The sequence below is a fragment of the Arvicanthis niloticus genome, chromosome 22 (assembly GCF_011762505.2).
Source record: "Arvicanthis niloticus isolate mArvNil1 chromosome 22, mArvNil1.pat.X, whole genome shotgun sequence".
Taxonomy (NCBI): Eukaryota; Metazoa; Chordata; class Mammalia; order Rodentia; family Muridae; genus Arvicanthis; species Arvicanthis niloticus.
The window spans coordinates 39,078,010-39,098,976 of record NC_133429.1 but is presented as its reverse complement, the minus strand read 5'-3'; the positions used below and the strand labels follow the sequence as shown (position 1 = coordinate 39,098,976).

Genomic DNA, 20,967 nt, shown 5'->3' with positions numbered 1-20,967 from the left:
AGGCACATAGAGGATACACAGACATACATGTAGGCCTATACACATAAAATACAAATAATAATTGAAAGTTTTAAAAATCCACACATTCCATTTGTTGTTATCTCTGTAGAGCCCCCTGAGATGATCAGTTTAAAAGGCTGCACATAGTTGTATTCATGTCTTTGGTATTGTTTGACAGGTCAGGTTTGAACTTGGAGAGGAGATGCAGAAAACATGGCGTGAAAGGGGCCAGGAGTGACGTCTGCAGGAGTATCCACTACACCAATACCATGAAACGAACCATAGGCACAAAGCGCTCCACAGTAGGAATCAGCTAAACAACGTGATGTCCTGTGACACATCCTTATTAAGAGGAGGTCCGTGTGGCAGGTCCATTTGGAGGAAACATACACTCAAAATGATTTAAAAAAAAAAAAAATCAGTGTAAAATGATGGATGCACACAGAATAGTTTACTGTGAAGACATGTTAATGAAAGTAGTTGCTGGCTTTAAATATAAATATTAGTTGTTCTCTTTTTTCTTTTAGTTGCTTAACTTCATAATAAAATGGAAGGAAACTCTCATTTAGAAACAGAAGTATTTATCCACCCTTAACGAGCCAAATCTTTAAGCAGTTTAGAATACTGTGTACGTATTCCTGAGCCTGCACACCTCTCATCAAATATATGAGGAAGAAGGCCAAGTGCTGAAATCCATGGATGTGTGAGAACTTCCTGCTTTGCACACAGCTCAAAAGTAAGAGGCCACAAACTGTTGGGAAAGGAGGAACTTGGAGAATGCTTAAATAGCAGGCATGCTTTCTCTAGTCAGCCAGCAGCTGATCCAGCCACTGGTCACCATGAAGGCTCTCCTGACTCTGGGGCTCCTCCTGCTTTCTCTCACTGTAGAGGCCAAGGTCTATGGACGCTGTGAGTTAGCCAGAATTCTGAAAAGAAGTGGAATGGCTGGCTACCGTGGAGTCAGCCTGGCAGACTGTAAGTCTCTTCTTCCTCATGCCTCCAGCTAAGCTTTCAGAACAGGGACAAGGGAGCAGTGAGTGACTGGAGAGGGAGTTGTATCATATGATTTCATGTTTGCTTCCCTTGTGACTGACTTCATTTGACTAAAGCATCAACTTGTGTCTTTTGAATCAGATGCTGGGGTGAGGGTTTGGAAGGGACATTTTGTGCCACACTAAGGCAGTAGGACCTGAGGTGCTCTTGGACTGACACTGGGTTTTCCAGTTGCTTGAGACTCAACAGCCCATGAGAAAGGGGGCTGAGGACAGGTGGGAGACTCAGTCATTCAGAACTTGGGATCTGAGATCCTGGACTGACATGGTATTTGTCTTCACTACCCTTACCATGGTGCACAACTCTTAAAATAATTAAAAAAAAATTGACCTTTCTACACAGAGCAGAGGGATCCTATTTGCCCCCAGCTGCTGTATAAATGAGGTCCTCAGAAACTGAGTATAAAGACACTCAGTAGTGGTCGTCACCTTGGGGTAGCCTGTAGTTGCACACAGCCGAAGGTGTGGATGGGGAACACTTCCTTATGACTTACATCATCTATGTTATCACAATCACATTCGATTCCAGTGGCTGCTACTCAACAGAGAGATGTCTGTGGGTGGACAGATGGATGATGTTGCAGAGCAGCCTTTCCTGTTCTGATGTTCTCACTTTCAGTACTCTCATTAGACATGTGTGATGTGCACACTCCTGGAATCCAAGCAATGGCATGCTGAGGCAGGAGACTGCCAGCTCAGTGCCAAAGATGGACAATGGTGACACAGAGTAGAAGAAAAAGTTCTAACTTAACATGCAAATTCACAGTGATTATAAGAACAATCTCCCTGGGCAGTGGTGGCACACGCCTTTAATCCCAGCACTTGGGAGGCAGAGGCAGGTGAATTTCTGAGTTCAAGGCCAGCCTGGTCTACAGAGTGAGTTCCAGGACAGCCAGGGCTACACAGAGAAACCCTGTCTCGAAAAACAAAACAAAACAAAAACAAAACAAAACACAACACAACAAAAAAGAACAATCTCGCTGAGAAAAATCCTTATTTTCTAATATTAATACTTCTAGCAGCATATGCATTTCATATTAATTAATTAAATGTGCCAGACTACTATTTGCAAATCTATTTTAGGCACAGGTATCTTGAAGGATGAGATGGTGTATGTGGGTTGTAAAAAAAAAAAATGGAAGAAATAGTTATTCTGTCTGGAAAGGAACATGGTTTCACTATATTGCGTTGGCTGGGACAGAACTTGCTATGCAGACCAGGCTGGTCTCAAACTCACACAGATTCACCACCAGCCTCTGCCTACCAACTGCTGGGAATAAAATTGAGCACCAGTGTGACAGGTTTATGTTTTAAAAGTCGCTTCACCTGCTTATTCTTGGTACAAATTGATTTATCCTACATGGGGTTCTCTTTGAGGCACTTGAAAATTACTTGTTGATGTGGCACAGCAGTTCCAGCTACTAGAAGGGCAGAGACAGGAGGATGACAGGAGACCTGAAACTACCCTGAGCAACACAGCCAGATCTAGGCTGAACTAGTGGTAGTATATTATATAATTTAACCACATGATTGAACGTCTAGTGCATCACTTCTAAAGCAGAGCCAGCTCATAGGCTGATTTGGTATCAAGTATAGATCCATTGCTGTTGATGCTTACTGATCACTTTCCTTTTCCTTCTCAGGGGTGTGTTTAGCTCAACATGAGAGCAATTACAACACACGAGCTACAAACTACAACCCTGGAGACCAAAGCACAGACTATGGGATATTTCAGATCAATAGCCGATACTGGTGTAATGATGGCAAAACCCCAAGAGCAGTGAATGCATGTGGGATACCCTGCAGTGGTAAGACAAGGCGGGTTTACATTGACAGTAAACAACCATTCTGCTGTTACTGCAAGAGCAGAGATTCTGTGCAGGAGCCATAACACTGCAGGAAGCATCATGAACCTGGGAAGACTGCCTTTACTGTTAGGAAGTAACTGTTAATTCCATCAAAATTAGTCAAGTAAGGCATTAATTAGGCTTATGGTGTAGTTTGGTGATAGAATGCCCTGTCTACAAACCAGAGGTCCCTTGTTCATACTTCAAAAATCAATACATGAATAAATAAATGAAATAAATAGAGACTGGATAGATACTTCTGATGGAAGAGTCATCACGGTTTAACCCCGAGCAGCCACAAAAAAAGCTGAGTTTGGTGACATGCATTTGTATCCCTAGCACTAGGGAGTCTAACACAGGCAGATGCATGGGTCTCACTGGGCAACCAGCACAGCCTGCTCTGAAAGGCAGTTCCCAATGCCAGACCCTGCTTCGAAAACACCAGGGTCTGCTCCTGGAGCAGCCCTCTGACAGTGGTCTATATTAATTCCTGCTCTGTCAGATTCAAGTGTTAATTTTTCCAAGATGGACTTTGGGACATTCTTTGTAACCTGCTTAGTCTGACTTTAAGAGTGTTCTGTGCTCTCACCAATGGTCACTGGAAAGTGTTAGAAAACACCAGCAGAGGAGTGTCACTCCAGTGTGAGCACCCAGGATAGACTTAACCGGAAACCTCTGGAAAAAGCTCCTGTAGAATGTCAATCTATGCTGTCCATACTTGTAAACATATATGATGCACATATGTGTTCACATGAAGACATGTAACAATTTTACAGTTTTGTGTAAATCATACTTACACACCTTCGTGATGGGGTTATTAATCAAAACCACCTCTGCAGCAACACATACTGACCCAGATTCTCATCTTAAAGAGGGAATAAAATTACAGGAGCAAAATTCTGTGCTTAAGTCTTATGTCTTAAAACAGCTGGGCTCCTTCCTTTCTGTTCCTTATAATCTGCTAGGAAGAGCTTTCTACATAACAAGCTTATATTCTGTTTTCTTTTTTAAAGAGTTAATTTGCCGGGCGGTGGTGGCGCACGCCTTTAATCCCAGCACTTGGGAGGCAGAGACAGGCGGATTTCTGAGTTCGAGGCCAGCCTGGTCTACAGAGTGAGTTCCAGGACAGCCAGGACTACACAGAGAAACCCTGTCTCGAAAAACCAAAAAAAAAAAAAAAAAAAAAAGAGTTAATTTATCTGTGTGTGTGTGTTCGTGATTTTTTCCTGAGATGATTCTTTGCACCATGTGTGCCTGGTACCTGTGGAAGTCGGAGCAGGGCTTCAGATCTCCTGGAACTGGAATCACTGAGAGTTGTGAGCTGCCACGTGGGTGCTGGGAATCAAATCCTCTGGAAGAGCATTGGGTGCTCTCAGCCACTGAGCCATCTCTCCAACCCTTGGTTTTCTGTGAGGATAAATTTTTACTGGTAGATGCCCAGGTGACAGTCGTCGGACTGCATTGTTTCCCAGTGTGGGAATGAACAGGGTCTTCCCCTACTCTCGCTGACATCCTCCACTGAGTCCTCCGTACCTCAATGGATTCGTTACTTTTTATCAGGCCTGGGATGCTAAGAAGTGGAAAAGTTGCACATGCTCCACTCAAGCATATCCCAGATGGACCAGGAACTCAATAAATGGGAAATAGGGTGACTTACACCAGGTCACACGGAAGGAGCCCCGCTGCTTTAAGACATAAGACTTAAGCATTCAGTTTTCAAGCACAGAACATTGCTCCTGTAATTTTATTCCCTCATTACGATGAGAATTCAGGTCTGTATTTGTTACTGCAGACATGGTTTCAAAAGACAATCAAGAGACTGTCTCCAGTAATCACAGATGCACAGACACTTGGAAAATAATTCCTTGAATTCACTGCTCACTGACATAGAGAAACCAGGCTGGATCTGACCTGAGGTGGTTCTATAACTGTCCTTGTCATTCTTCACTCTTGTCTTTCAGCTCTGCTGCAGGATGACATCACTCAAGCCATACAATGTGCAAAGAGGGTTGTGAGGGATCCCCAAGGCGTTCGAGCATGGTATGTTGGAACATTGGAAGGGGAATGGCTGGCTCTGTTGATATAAGCTGTGTGTCTCTCTAAGGCCTATGTGTCATTCTGAAAAATGAGGGTGCAGCTGGGGGCTTTTCCTACATGATCATTTTTAGGGAATTTCTCCAGGTGGTGAAAGTCCCCACATGTGACTACTTCCTTCTCAGGCTTGCAGACTAGTTGTAGAATCAGTGGACTGTACAGTACACAGGATGCAACATCACTCTTCAGTATCCTGTGCTCTGCTGAGAGGCAGAGCATCAAACCTCCTTGTAGACTCAGGTCCATAGTTGTAGGGGTGATATTTATAAAACGGTGCTGGGTCTGGCTTGTTCCCGGGCAGCTGCCGTGTTCCCACTGCTCCTCGGCTCTGACCCGGACTCTGGCTAGCTAGATGCGCAGGCCCTGGCACCCACAAGACACCAGCATGGGGGATGGCTCTGCCAATCCCCCATGCTGCATCCACAAAGCTTGGCTGAACCCCAGACAATATCTGCCATCCTTATAGTACCCGGTAGAAATGAGACTCTTAAAGCTTAATGATTATCTAAAGGATTTATATATTTAGAAATGCTCAATCAACAAGATGCCCACACAATTAGAGTTGTTACCGAATATCCATCCTTTTAATAGAAGTTGGTACGCAGGACAGCTTTTGACCCATCCTTGGTTCTCCAGGGCTTCTTCACTCCTTCCTCTCCTCCCCTTCCTCTTTCTCCCCACTCCTTCCTCTTTTTCTCTCCTCCCTTTCCTCTTTTTCGCCCAGATCCACCTCCTGTTCTACTGCCTAATCACCGAGCTCCACTGTGAATGCAATTTAGCAGAATAAATATCTTGCTACAGTCGGAACAGCTTCTGGCTGCAGGTATAGCCTGTGTGTCACACTAGCTCTAGGCACAGAAACCAATATTCTTTAGTATCGTGCTCACAATATACTCCCTCACAACGTTTGAGTGAGTGTGTTTGTTTGTGTGTGTGTGTGTGCCAGAGGAGACAAATTTTAACCATTTATCTCCCTGTCTCTCTCCTCTACAGGGTGGCATGGCAAAGGCACTGTCAAAACCGAGATCTATCTCAGTATATTCGGGACTGCGGAGTCTGACCACTGTGTGCTTCCACTACAGCTCATTCTGTCTCTTTCTCTCTATAGAAGTAGGTGTGGCAAAGGTCACACTTCCTCGCTTTCCCCAAACTAACAGGACTTCAGCAGAAACAGGACAAAATGGAGACTTATTCCTAAGAGGCTTAATGCTGATACTGTTTGTTGTGTTTAAGTAAAGTTTCACTCACCTGTCAGTCAGATAATGCCCTGGATGCTGCTGAGATTCTTCCAGCAGAGTGATGGCCACACTCACATCTCTGTGCATCAGTTCTTTTTCACCCAGGAAGTAATTCACATTGAGTTCCATTAAAATTCATCTTAACCAGGCCTATGCAATTTACAGCGATTTATAACAGCTATTTAAGGAGTCCAGTTGATATATAGCAATGGCAGTTGTGTGAGCTCCAGGGCTTTGTGAGGCTAGGCACATAGTTAAAACAGCCTCTGTGGGGGTGGAGAGGGATTTCTAGGGCACAGGACTCTCACTGGATGAGAACTGAGGCTGCCTGAACTCAGAAACTGATCCTGAAACTTGTGGCCTTTCAAAAGCGTATCTTCTTAGAGCTGGAACATTTATCCTGCTTAAAAAATAAATTCTCAGCCCATGTGTCAGTCTGTGTAAACCCTTGAGAGGATGTTCGTGAGGTATTAGGGGGAACTAGTGAGCAGTGCTTGTCCTGGTCTTTCTTAAGTGGCTTCATGCATATGAACTAACTCTGACACAGATGAGCTTGTGTGAGCAAATAACCACAGGAGAAAATCTAACCTCAAAGTGAAAAAGTACAAATAGCATTAAATGACTTTCAATGCACAGGTTGTCTTTTGTCTTTACTTTTGATTGGTGTGTCTGGAGGAAATTCTTCATGTATTGGAAAAAATCAACTTGGAGTCTTAACTGGGCCTATACTCCCACCTACACATATCCAGATGAATATATACACTCCCACCTACACATAACCAGATGAATATATACACTCCCACCTACACATAACCAGATGAATATATACACTCCCACCTATACATAACCAGATGAATATATACACTCCCACCTATACATAACCAGATGAATATATACACTCACTCCCACCTATACATAACCAGATGAATATATACACTCCCACCTATACATAACCAGATGAATATATACACTCCCACATACACATATCCAGATGAATATATACACTCCCACCTACACATAACCAGGTGAATATATACACTCCCACCTACACATAACCGGATGAATATCTGGTAAAATTCAAGAGCAATCTGGCCAATCTCTCTCCATCCCTAAGTGGTCCTTGAGAGAGTGAACCACTCTTTACCTTCAGAGTCTACTCCAGCCCAGCCTCATCTCTAACAGGCTGCTTCTTCCCACACCTTTGCTGACTCTTAGATTGTGACTTCCTCCCTCAGTGCTCAGGGAGTGCACAGGGCTCTGTTACCAATTTTACATTTATTCATGATATACTTACTTACTTGGTAACTTCCCCATTTGAGACACTTACTCACCAATAACCATGATCTAAAGATATGGAATAAAAAAAAATCCAAAACTAATATTGGCTCTGTGAGATTTTCCTATCATATTCCATCTGTGGAAACCCCAATGCACTACCCGGTTCTGCCCAGCACATAACCTTGTCCAGAATACCCACACTGTGAATACCACACACTTCCCAGTCACTGAAGACCCTGTGAGCCTTCAGTTTCACCTGCATGTTTGTGTGACTGTATTTAGTTTTTATCTAGTTTATTGAACTTAATAATAATCTGTTCTAATTACCTGCTGTCAATCTCCTACTGTGCTGCACTCATGAAGTAAGTGTTCTCGTAGGTTTGTGTGTGTGTATATATATATATATTATATATTAATATAATATATAATTAATATAATAATTATTATATATTACTACATATTTATATATAATTATAAAATTAATATAATATTATATGTTAATATATCATATTAATATATTAAATATATGTATATATAAATGAGTCTAAAATATAATGTATGTGGGATTCTGAATACTAGCTATGATTTCTATCTCCTAATCTCACCATCAGAACCAGAACAAGCAGCACATTGCTTGTGATTGCTAAACAAGAGTGAACTCAATACACTTCCCTTTGCTTTATCGCTCACATTCACAACACTTGCTGGTTAACTCTGCTACCTTTTGAGCCTTGAGGCAATGACTATCTTTGCAAAATGCCAGCAGATCCCTCATAGTCAGATAACAGGGAGTGGGGTGACAGCTGTCTCCTTCCAATCCTGGGGACCTGAGTTCAAACCTGGCTAGCACATACTGCAAGGAGAAAATGCACACATGACTTGTCTTAGTGTTTTGTAAATATCTTCTCCATCACCTTCTGATTGGTCTAATAAAGAGCTACTGCCTATAGATATGCAAGAAGTAGAAGGTTGGACTTCCAGGAGGAGAATGAACTCAAGAGAGAGTCAGGTGCTGGAGAAGCCAGACACAGTGGTAGAAGCTGTCTGGCACTGAAGGAGAGGTAAATTATGAGCCACGTAGCAGAACATAGATTAATGTACATGGGTTAGTTTAAGTTGTAAGAGCTTGTTGGGAACAAGAGTAAGGTAAGGCCTAAAGCTATAATTAATAAATACAGGTCTCTGTGGTTATTCAGAGCCTGGATGGGCATAGAAAGTCCATATGGTTATACACATGTATAAATTAATGTAGTATTTTAGACTTTAATGAAATTAGGAGGGGCCTTCAGCTAGCTTCATTCTGTCATGGTCATGTCTGTAACATTCACATGGTGATTGTTGCCCAGCAGAGGTTTTCATGCAGAGGCATCGGGCTCCTCCCCAGTGTGTTGACTGAAAGGTAGATTGGTGCCTACCCAGCTTCCTCAGGTTTGCATACCGCCCAAGAGAGACTCCTTCCACTGCTCTGGGCTTCCTGCTCAAGAGTGTGTGAACAGAATACCTCTTCTGGAAATGTGTTCTTATAAACACCAAGGCTTATTTTGTTTCCCTCAGTATGGCACTCTTCCTTCTCTGATCTCTCCAAGGCAGTCATCATGACTCATGTTTCATTTTCTGTTACTCACAGAGGGGTACTAAACTAAGACAAAGTGCATTGCTTTTGATAATGTATATTCCACCACGGTTAAGGGAGGCTTTCTTGTCAGAATGACCTAAGACAGGCTTAGTCTGGCTTGTGTAATAAAAAGGGGGAAATGTGAAGAGTTTTGGGGGCTACCTGGCAGGAATCTGACATTGGCCAAGGACAAGGAAATGGGCAGCTTGGAAGGAATCTGACATAGGCCAAGTAAAAAGAAATGGACTCCAGGCAGGACTCTGACATTAGGTTGGAACAATGAAGTAATTTTGGGCGAAACCTAAATCCTAGGCTAGAACACAGAAGTAGTTATAGGCAGGAATCTAAATCTTAAGCTAGGATAAAGAAGAAGGCTTCAGGCATGAAAATGACTTTGAGCTAGGACAGGGAAGTAGGCTCAGATATTTTGATCATCCTGATAAGCCCTTAGAAATAGTGATCACAGGAGTGATCATGGGACTCTGCTTATTGTCCTGCTTGTTCTTTGACTATCTATAATTTATTGTTCTTTGACTATCTATTTACTGTCTTGCTTGTTCCTTTACTATTTGCATCTATTGTATTGCTAGTTCCTCAACCTAGAACTGTCCTTAATACTTGCATGTAATTTAAACAGTATAAAGGCAAAAAAGCAGGAGGAAGGATGGGGAAAGGGGATAACATCTGAAATGTAAATAAATAAAATATCAAAAAAGCACTCTTATTGTACTTTTTGTGATCATTTGAACAGCAAGTATATATGGCTGTGTGCATAAGAGTTAATACCCACCAGGGCCAGAAGCACTGGACGACCCTGGAGCAGGAGGCACAGGCAGCTTCCAGCTGGGAATCAAACTCAGGTCCTCTGGGAGAACAGCACGTGCTCCCAAATTTTGAGCCATTTCTCTAGGCTCCAAAGCACTCTTTCTCATTGATTACAGTAGTTGGAACCACTAGAATTACTACTGAATATGGTGGAATCTTTTTTTTTTTTTGTACTCAGTGCGGGAAAGTAAAACATGGCAGTTGATATTTTTACTCAGCAATGTTAAAAGTTTTTCAGATACATTATTATAAGTTAGCTATGGAGGACCACAAGACTCAAGATGAGGTTGTTACTCTATCCAGGATGTTCCCAAATCCCATCTTCACCCAACCTAAAAGAGAGGACTTCCGCTCCTAGACCAAGCAGAGAGGGGCCACCCAGAACCCCCTCTGACTGGCAATCTGAATTCTTGCTTAGGCTGCGAGGCTAAGCACTGCAAGGGAATATAAATAAAAGTTAAAAATATCTTTCTGGGTTCCCTGAGGGACAAGCCTGACTGCATAGGGGTTGATGTCAAAAGTATCCCCTCTCCAGAAAAAAAAGACATCAGGATGGGTATGGCCCTCATGCCTCACTGGACAACGACAGGAGGACTGGAGCCATTACAAGGTCCCCTTTAATTACTGGAGGTCAGGCCTCTATCCCTGCCTGGGCAAGATTGTAATCACCATGGCCCTTCTATACTTGGAGAAGGGAGGAGATGTCAGCGGCAGCCCTGCTTATACACTGAAGGCCTAAAATCAGCCATAAGCCTAAAATCAGCAATAGGCCTGATATACATGCCTGATAACACAAAGTATTGGGTCTCTGTGGAAAAACACTGAAACAGATGGCTAGAAGCTATTGTAAACAGGCAGCTTCTGTGGAAATTTACCAGCCTGAGTAGTCATAGACCTTGTAAATAGGCAGCCTTGGTGGATAGTACCAACTTAGATAAGGACAAGTGAATCATAGGCAGAGTCATAGTAACCTGTTCCCTGAACCTTTACCCAGCTGATACCCTTGTCTGAAAGATATCTGTACTCCACCTGAACATCTATGCTCCTGTGTCATCCCCTTCCCCACATCCTGCCTTTTTGTGTTTATAACCCGTGTGTTAAAAAGTAAAAATTACAATTTGATAATTAAAAAAAAGAAGTCAAAGCATAAAAAAAGTTTCCACTTCAAGTGAACTTTATCAAAAAAGGAAAGTAATTACTCACATTTAGCCACTGTTAAAATACAGGGTACGGCCCAGTATCCAGAGGTGGGCTATTTCAAGAGAAGCTACATATTTGTTTGAATTATTTCTATTTTTTTTTCTTTTTTTTCTTTTTCTTTTTCTTTTTTCTTTTTTTTTCAAGACAGGGTTTCTCTGTGTAGCTCCGGCTGTCCTGGAACTCACTCTGTAGACCAGGCTGGCCTTGAACTCAGAAATCCGCCTGCCTCTGCTTCCCAAGTGCTGGGATTAAAGGCGTGCGCCACCACTGCCCGGCTGAATTATTTCTATTTTTAAGTAATTTCAGGGAATTATTTTAGGGACTACGTGTGTGTGTGTGGTACAAATGTATAAAGCTTAAACTCATTGGTGTGTAGCAGGGACATCTCTGATAGGAAACATCTCCCTAATTTCTCCATTCCACAGCTATCCGTGCAATTTAGTTTAAGCAATACAAAGCAATTTTATATCTGGAACTACAGTTCCTTCTTCCAGCTCTCTCTACAGTATCTGCTTAGACTTTATACCAAGATGAAACCGATTCTCAGTTCCTTGTCTGTCTCTTTCTAATGCATGTTTTCTTTCTATCCTTTATTATAGCACTTGTTGCACTGGGATTGAAATTACATGTTTGCTTTTCCATTTCTGGGTGGCAAAGTGAACTCTTTGGAGAGAAAAAAACTGGGACTCTTGCTTTTTTGTATCTTAAAGTCTGTAAGGCAGTTCAAGACAAATTAGAGGTATGCAACAGATGTCAAATAAATCAATTGTCAAAATGAGCAATGCAAAAAAAAAGTTTGCCCAAAGACATGTACCCAATGTGTGAGAGTAAAACTGTTCTTGGAAGCTGGAGAGATAGCTCAGAGGTTAAGAGCAATGGCTGCTCTTCCAGAGATCCTGAGTTCAATTCCCAGCAACCACATGGTACCTCACAACCATCTCTAGTGGGGATCCTTCTGGTGTGTCTGAAGACAATGACAATGTACTTACATACATGAAATAAAGAAACAAATCCTAAAAAAAAAAAGGATGAGAATTCAGATCTGTATATCTTACTGCAGACATGGTTATGAGAGAATCAAGAGACTATTTCCAGTAATCACACATGTATAGACACTTGGGAAATAATTCCTTGAATTCACTGCTCACTGCCACAGAGAAAGCTGGCTGGATCTGACCTGAGGTGGTTCTATAACTGTCCTTGTCATTCTTCACTGTTGTCTTACAGCTCTGCTGCAGGATGACATCACTCAAGCCATACAATGTGCGAAGAGGGTTGTGAGGGATCCCCAAGGTGTTCGAGCATGGTATGTTGGAACATTGGAAGGGGAATGGCTGGCTCTGTTGATATAAGCTGTGTGTCTCTCTAAGGCCTATGTGTCATTCTGAGAAATGCCAGTGAAGGTGGGGGCTTTTCCTACATCATCATTTATAGAGAATTTCTCCAGGTGGGAGAATCCCCACACGTGACTACTTCCTTCTCAGGCTTGCAGACTAGTTGTAGAATCAGTGGACTGTACAGTACACAGGATGTGTGTGACATCACTCTTTAGTATCCTGTGCTCTGCGGAGAAGGCAGAGCATCAAACTTCCATGTAGACTCAGGTGCAGAGTCAGCAGCAGCTTCTGGGTGCAGATATAGCCTGTGTGTCACACTAGCTCTAGGCACAGAAACCAATCTCCTTTAGTGTCATGCTCACAATAAACTCCCTCACAAGTTTTGAGTGTGTGTGTCTGTGTCTGTGTGTGTCTGTGTGTGGCAAAGGAGACAAAATTAAACCATTTATTTCCATGTCTCTCTCCTCCACAGGGTGGCATGGCAAAAACACTGTCAAAACCCAGATCTATCCCAGTATATTCGGGACTGCGGAGTCTGACCATTGTGTGTTTCCACTACAGCTCATTCTGTCTCTTTCTCTCTATAGAAATAGGTGTGGCAAAGGTCACACTTCCTTGCTTTCCCCAAACTAACAGGACTTCAGCAGAAACAGGACAAAACTGAGACTTCTTCCTAACAGCTAAATGCTGATACTGTGTTTGCTGTATTTTGGAAGCCACACATGTCAGTCAGCTAATGCCCTGGACACTACTGACAGTCATCCTCACAGTGATTCCCACACACATCTCTGTACATCAGCTCTTCACCCAGGAAGGAATTCACATTGAGTTCCATTGGAATTCATCTTAGCCAGCCCTGTGCTGCAAAAATATACAAGAGCTATTTCAGGGTCCAGTTGATCTATGTCGATGGCAGTTGTGTGAGCTCCAGGGTTTTGTGAGGCTCAGCACCCAGTTAGAACAGCCTCTGTGGGTGGTGAGGGATTTGGAGGGCACAGGACTCTCACTGGATGAGAACTGAGACTGCCTGAACTCAGAAACTGATCATGAAACATGTGACCTTTCAAAAGCACATGTTCTTAGAGCTGCCCTGTTTATCCTGCTTGAACAATAAATTCTCAGCTCATGTGTCAGTCTGTGTAAACCCTTGAGAGGATGTTCGTGATGTATTCAGGAGGAACTAGTGAGCAGTGCTTGTCCTGATCTCTCTTAAGTGGCTTCATGCATATGAACTAACTCTGACACAGATGAGCTTGTGTGAGCAAATAACCACAGGAGAAAATCGAATCTCATAGTGAAAAGGTACAAATAGCATTAAATGACTTTCAATGCACAGGTTGTCTTTTGTCTTTACTTTTGATTGGTGTGTCTGGAGGAAATTCTTCATGTATTGGAAAAAATCAACTTGGAGTCTTAACTGGGCCTACACTCCCACTTACACATATCCAGATGAATATATACACTCCCACATACACATAACCAGATGAATATATACACTGCCACCTACACATATCCAGATGAATATATACACTCCCACCTACACATAACCAGATGAATATATACACTCCCACCTACACATATCCAGATGAATATATACACTCCCACCTACACATAACCAGATGAATATATACACTCCCACCTACACATATCCAGATGAATATATACACTCCCAACCACACACAACCAGATGAATATATACACTCCCACCTACACACAACCAGATGAATATATACACTCCCACCTACACATATCCAGATGAATATATACACTCCCACTTACACATATCCAGATGAATATATACACTCCCAAATACACATAACCAGATGAATATATACACTCCCAACCACACACAATCAGATGAATATATACACTCCCATCTACACATAACCAGATGAATATATACACTCCCACCTACACATAACCAGATGAATATATACACTCCCACCTACACATATCCAGATGAATATATACACTCCCAACCACACACAACCAGATGAATGTATACACTCCCACCTACACATATCCAGATGAATATATACACTCCCACCTACACATAACCAGATGAATATATACACTCCCACCTACACATATCCAGATGAATATATACACTCCCACCTACACATAACCAGATGAATATATACACTCCCACCTACACATATCCAGATGAATATATACACTCCCACCTACACATAACCAGATGAATGTATACACTCCCACCTACACATATCCAGATGAATATATACACTCCCAAATACACATAATCAGATGAATATATATACTCCCACATATACATATCCACATGAATATATACACTCCCATCTACACATAACCAGATGAATATATACACTCTCACCTACACATAACCAGATAAATATATACACTCTCACGTACACATATCCAGATGAATATATACACTCCCACCTACACATAACCAGGTGAATATCTGGTAAAATTCAAGAGAAATTTGGCCAATCTCCCTCCATCCTTAAGTGGTCCTTGAGAGAGTGAACCACTCTTTACCTTCAGAGTCTACTCCAGCCCAGCCTCATCTCTAACTCGATGCTTCTTCCCACACCTTTGCTGGCTCTTAGATTGTGACTTCCTCCCTCAGTGCTCAGGGAGTGCACAGGGCTCTGTTACCAATTTTACATTTATTCATGATATACTTACTTACTTGGTAACTTCCCCATTTGAGACACTTACTCACCAATAACCATGATCTAAAGATATGGAATAAAAAAAAAAAGCCAGAGGCCAGCCTGGTCTACAGAGTGAGTTCCAGGACAGCCAGAGCTACACAGAGAAACCCTGTCTTGAAAAACCAAAAAAAAAAAAAAAAAAAAAAAAAAAAAAAAAAAAAAAAAAAAAAAATCCAGAACTAATATTGGCTCTGTGAGATTTACCTATCCTATCCCATCTGTGGAAACCCCAATGCACTACCCTGTCCTACCCAGCACATAACCTTGTCCAGGATACCCACACTGTGAATACCACACACTTCCCAGTCACTGAAGACCCTGTGAGCCTTCAGTTTCACCTGCATGTTTGTGTGACTGTATTTAGTTTTTAGTTATTTAGTTTACTGAACTTAATAATAATCTGTTCTAATTACCTGCTGTCAATCTCCTACTGTGCTGCACTCATGAAGTAAGTGTTCTCGTGGGTTTGTATATATATGTATGTATGTATATATCATATATTAATGTATTACATATATATGTATATATAGATGAGTCTAAAATATTATGTATGTGGGATTCTGAATACCAGCTATGATTTCTATCTCCTAATCTCACCATCAGAACCAGAACAAGCAGCACATTGCTTGTGATTTGCTAAACAAGAGTGAACTCAATACACTTCCCTTTGCTTTATCGCTCACATTCACAACACTTGCTGGTTAACTCTGCTACCTTTTGAGCCTTGAGGCAATGACTATCTTTGCAAAATGCCAGCAGCTCCCTCATAGTCAGATAACAGGGAGTGGGGTGACAGATGTCTCCTTCCAATCCTGGGGACCTGAGTTCAAACCTGGCTAGCACATACTGCAAGAAGAAAATGCACACATCACTTGTCTTAGTGTTTTGTAAATATCTTCTCCATCACCTTCTGATTGGTCTAATAAAGAGCTACTGCCTATAGATATGCAAGAAGTAGAAGGTTGGACTTCCAGGAGGAGAATGAACTCAAGAGAGAGTCAGGTGCTGGAGAAGCCAGACACAGTGGTAGAAGCTGTCTGGCACTGAAGGAGAGGTAAATTATGAGCCACGTAGCAGAACATAGATTAATGTACATGGGTTAGTTTAAGTTGTAAGAGCTTGTTGGGAACAAGAGTAAGGTAAGGCCTAAAGCTATAATTAATAAATACAGGTCTCTGTGGTTATTCAGAGCCTGGATGGGCATAGAAAGTCCATATGGTTATACACATGTATAAATTAATGTAGTATATTAGACTTTAATGAAATTAGGAGGGGCCTCCAGCTAGCTTCATTCTGTCATGGTCATGTCTGTAATATTCACATGGTGATTGTTGCCCAGCAGAGGTTTTCATGCAGAGGCATCGGGCTCCTCCCTAGCGTGTTGACTGAAAGGTAGATTGGTGCCTACCCAGCTTCCTCAGGTTTGCATACCGCCCAAGAGAGACTCCTTCCACTGCTCTGGGCTTCCTGCTCAGGAGTGGGTGCACACAATCTCTCAGATGGAAATGAGTTATTATAAACACCAAGGCTTATTTTGTTTCCCTCAGTATGGCACTCTTCCTTGTCTGATTATCGAAGGCAGTCATCTTGACTTGTGTTTCACTTCCTGTTGCTCCATTTCCTCCTACTTCCTCCCTTCCATTTGTTTTTTTGTTTGTTTGTTTGTTTGTTTTGTTTGTTTGTTTTGTTTTGTTTTGTTTTTTCTTCAGTAGCCTCTACCTAGTACTGGCGATTGACTGTATATGATCTTAAGCACTGTGGTGCTGAGTGCAAAGCCCAAGATCAGGGCAAGTCTTATCAGAAGTTGAGCAAATCTGGTGTTTCTTTGTGGACCCAAATATTAGCATCTTTGAATGCTTTATCAGGAATCCTCAAGGCAGCCTCATTCTTGAAGGACAATTGCATCAGACAGAAATAGGGGCACTTGGTTCAAAAGGTATTGGTGGATAGTGACGGGCTAGTGGTTGACACATCTGATCCCAATACTCCTGAAGCTGTAGCAGGAGGATTCCCCCAAAGAAAGGCCTTGATTGCTTTGTCTCTCAGTTGTCCATTAATCTGGTGTCAGCCAATAGCCTCGTGATTGTTAGACAAAGCATCTGCATGGAGTTACATCCCAGACATTCAGTTCTGCCCTGGTTGTCAAAGTCAAGAGCCTAGAGTTCATCCTCTCTAAACTTTTTTTTGATGCCCTGTCCTTCGCAGATCCAATCAGGTGTTCTCTGAGTCTGGGGGCCTCTGGAGAAGATCTGGGAATTCATGTGTTCCCCACAGAGGCAGCACAGGCGCCCCACTCACACTCTGACCTACAGCACCTCCTCTGCTGCCACAGGGGCTTCCCTATAGCGAAGTTCCATTCTGCAGCCAGTGGACCACGAGCTTCCTGATACCCTATGTTCCCAGTCTTTCCTTGTCAGTTACAGAATATTGTGGTCATGTCTTATCTGTCTTCGGTTTGTTTTTCATGTACTTGTTAGCTCACACCTTTTTGGTGGGGAGGCACAGAGAACAGCTCCCTAGATGCTCCGGCTGTGCTCTTCCTCATTGGCTCAAGGGACCTCCCATGTCAGACTCTGAAGCATGCTCCCTGACTCAGGCATCTGATCCTTCATATGCTGACTTTTGTATTAGTTACCTTTCTGTTATTTAATAAAATCCTATAACTAAGGCAACTTAAAAGAAACAAGAAAGAGTCTTTTAAGGCTTACAGTTCCAAAGAAATAAGAGTCTGCCTCAGATAGGGTTTCTATTGCTTAATGAAACATCAACTTGAGAGTCACATGGTTTATTTTCCTTTTTTTGTTTTTGTTTTGGTTTTTGTTGTTGTTGGTTTTTTTTTGTTTTTCAAGACAGGATTTCTCTGTGTAGCCCTGGCTGTCCTGGAACTCACTCTGTAGACCAGGCTGGCCTCGAACTCAGAAATCTGCCTGCCTCTGCCTCCCAAGTGCTGGGATTAAAGGCGTGCGCCACCACTGCCCGGCTATGGTTTATTTTCCTTATACAACCCATAACAGTTTTAACATCAAGGGCAGTCATGGCAGGAACTCAAACAAGGCAGGAACCTGGAGGCAGGACCTGACACAGAGGCTGTGGAGGGTGCTGCTTACTCATTGGCTCCTCAAGACCTACTCAGTCTGCTTTCCTAGAACACCCAGAACCACAGCCCAGTGCTGACATTGCACACAATGGACTGGGCCATCCATATCATATGAATCACTAATAAAGAAAATGTCCCATCTGGTGGACTGACCAAGTCAGCTGTCCTCTGGCCCCAGATCCAGTGCACCTTGCTCCATTCCAACATCTCCTCCATCTGCAGAGCCGCTGAAACATGTGGAAGTGCTGGTGATGCAGACCCAGATTCAGGAGCACAGCATCGGCATCCAGTATGAGAAACTGAAGCATAGCTCTGATCAAAACCAGCACCTACCATGAGACCATGATGACGAAAAAGGAGGGGCGGAGGAGTCTGCGGAGCCTGGAGAGCCCTCAGTATTGTTAGATTAACGAGGGCAGGCAAACCACCATCCTCTGCCACACCCAGTTGGACCACAGCAGACCACCCCTGCCTGCCAACAGGAACAGGTAAGTGTGGAGAGGTGGGAAAGCAAGAGAAGCACGAAAGTGTGTGCATAAAAGGAGAGGCAGAGCTGGAGATGTGAGCATGATTAGACATAATGTGAGTAGTGTGCACTGCCCCTCGAGGCCATGTTGTGGTCCTGGTCCTTGCTGCCCCTGAGGGCCATGTCTGGGTATGTGGTGCTACAGAAGTGTATGCTTGTGTGTGTGTGTGTGTGTGTGTGTGTGTGTGTGTGTTATGTCGGTGGTTGTTGTCTATGTTAATCTTACCAACTTACCGCCAAAGGCCAAATGGATATTCCAGTTCTGGGCTTCCTCCTGGGACCATGTTGATGTCCAAGGGATGCTCAGAGCTGACAGTGCCCATCATTGACTCCACACTTGGGAGAGCAGGCTCTACACCTACCCCAAGCAGCACAGTTGAACTAGCCCTACTTCTGGCTTCTACAGATGAGCTGACCTCAAGTGTGTGAGTGCTAGAGAGCTGGCCCCTCTCCTCGGCTGCAACACTCAGGAGAGTGGCTCCATACTTCACCTGGACAGCACAGTAGAGCTGGCCCTGGTGTCATGGGTGTGGGTGAGCCAGTCGGCTCACATCTGTGCCACCAGTTTGTAAGAGATGGTCCGGCCTCTCGCCAGCTACAGTACTTGGGAGAGCTGGCCCCACCACTCCCCAGATGCTGGGCTTAGGAGAGCAGGCCAGGAACCTCACCTTTGCAGCACAGCAGAGACTAAGGTTCTCTGTCAGGTGCCAGAAATAGCTTGTTCAAGAATGGAGGCATTATGTCTACAACAGGTTTATTAGTTTTTCTTTGTAAAACTTAAGACATCTGTGGATCCCTCACAGAGTCTGCACAGGGTGTGGCTTGGATGGTGTCACTCCCAGCAAAGTTGAAAGGCAGAAGGAGTGAGGAACAGAAAGGATTCCCACAGCATCTGCATCTTGTTCAGATTTAGCCAGCTTCATGCTGTTGGGCCAAGGGAAAATTACCAAGAAAGTGTTTCCCAAGAATTCAAGTATTTGTGATTGTTGGTGAGAAACCTGTGTTCATCCTGTCCCATTTGACAGCATAAACAGCACTCTTTTGAGAATCTTTTGTGATCATTTGAAGTGTGTGTATGTGTGGCTGTGTGCATGAGAGTTAGTGCCCACTGAGGCCAGAAGCACTGGATGACCCTGGAGCTGGAGACACAGGCAGCTTCCAGCTGGGAATCAAACTCAGGTTCTCTGGGAGACCAGCACGTGCTCCCAAATTCTGGGCCATTTCTCTAGGCTCCAAAGCACTTTTTCTCATTGATTACAGTAGTTGGAACCACTAGAATTACTACAGAATTAGGTGGAATCTTCTTTTTTGTACTCAGTGCTGGAAACTAAAACATGGCGGTTGATATTTTACTTAGTAATGATAACATTAAAAGTTTTTTTTTTTTTGAAGAGATAGGTACCCAATGTGTAAGAGTAAAACTGTTCTTGGGGGCTGGAGAGATGGCTCAGAGGTTAAGAGCAATGGGTGCTCTTCCAGAGATCCTGAGTTCAATTCCCAACAACCATATCATGTGACACATCCTTGTCAAGAAGAAGTCCGTGTGGCAGGTCAATTTGGGGAGACATACACACAAAGGATTTTTAAAAATCAGTGCAAAACGTTGGATGCACACAGAATCCTTTAATTTGAAGGCGTGTTGGTGAAAGTAGCTGCTGGATTTAACTGTAGACATTAATTGTTTCTTTCATCTTTTACTTGCATAACTTCATAATAAAATGAAATGAAAACCTTCATTTAGAAACAGAAGTACTAGCCGGGCGGTGGTGGCGAACACCTTTAATCCCAGCACTTGGGAGGCAGAGGCAGGTGGATTTCTGAGTTCCAGGCCAGCCTGGTCTACAGAGTGAGTTCCAAGGACAGCCATGGCTATACAAAGACACCATGTCTCGAAAAACAAAAAACAAAAAAAGAACATAACACAAACAAAAAAGAAACAGAAGTACTTATTCATTTTTAATGAGCCAGGTCTTTAAGCAATTTAAAATAAATACTGTGCACGTGTTCCTGGGCCGCCTGCACACCTCTCATCAAATATATGGAAAGGAAGGCCAAGTGCTAAAGTCCATAGATGTGTGGGAACATCCTGTTGGCACACAGATCAAAAATAGAAGGCTACAACCTGTTGGGAAAGCAGGTCCTTGGAGGATGCTTAAATA

At 43.0% G+C, this 20,967-nt stretch overlaps 1 protein-coding gene across 1 annotated transcript; it reads left to right on the top strand.

Annotated features, from left to right (window-relative positions):
* Positions 1-794: 794 nt before the first annotated feature.
* LOC143436216 (lysozyme C-2) lies at positions 795-6,864 on the top strand. The gene is made up of 4 exons (XM_076920299.1): positions 795-975; positions 2,696-2,860; positions 4,861-4,939; positions 5,987-6,864. Exons 1-4 carry the CDS (start codon positions 795-797, stop codon positions 6,051-6,053), a joined length of 492 nt encoding a protein of 163 aa, XP_076776414.1. The 3' UTR covers positions 6,054-6,864.
* Positions 6,865-20,967: the final 14,103 nt, after the last annotated feature.

Coding starts and splice junctions, on each gene's coding strand:
- LOC143436216 (XM_076920299.1), top strand. CDS start 795: ATGCTTTCTCTAGTCAGCCAGCAGCTGATCCAGCCACTGGTCACCATG. Junction 976..2,695: donor TGGAGTCAGCCTGGCAGACT/GTAAGTCTCTTC, acceptor TTTCCTTCTCAG/GGGTGTGTTTAGCTCAACAT. Junction 2,861..4,860: donor ATGTGGGATACCCTGCAGTG/GTAAGACAAGGC, acceptor CTTGTCTTTCAG/CTCTGCTGCAGGATGACATC.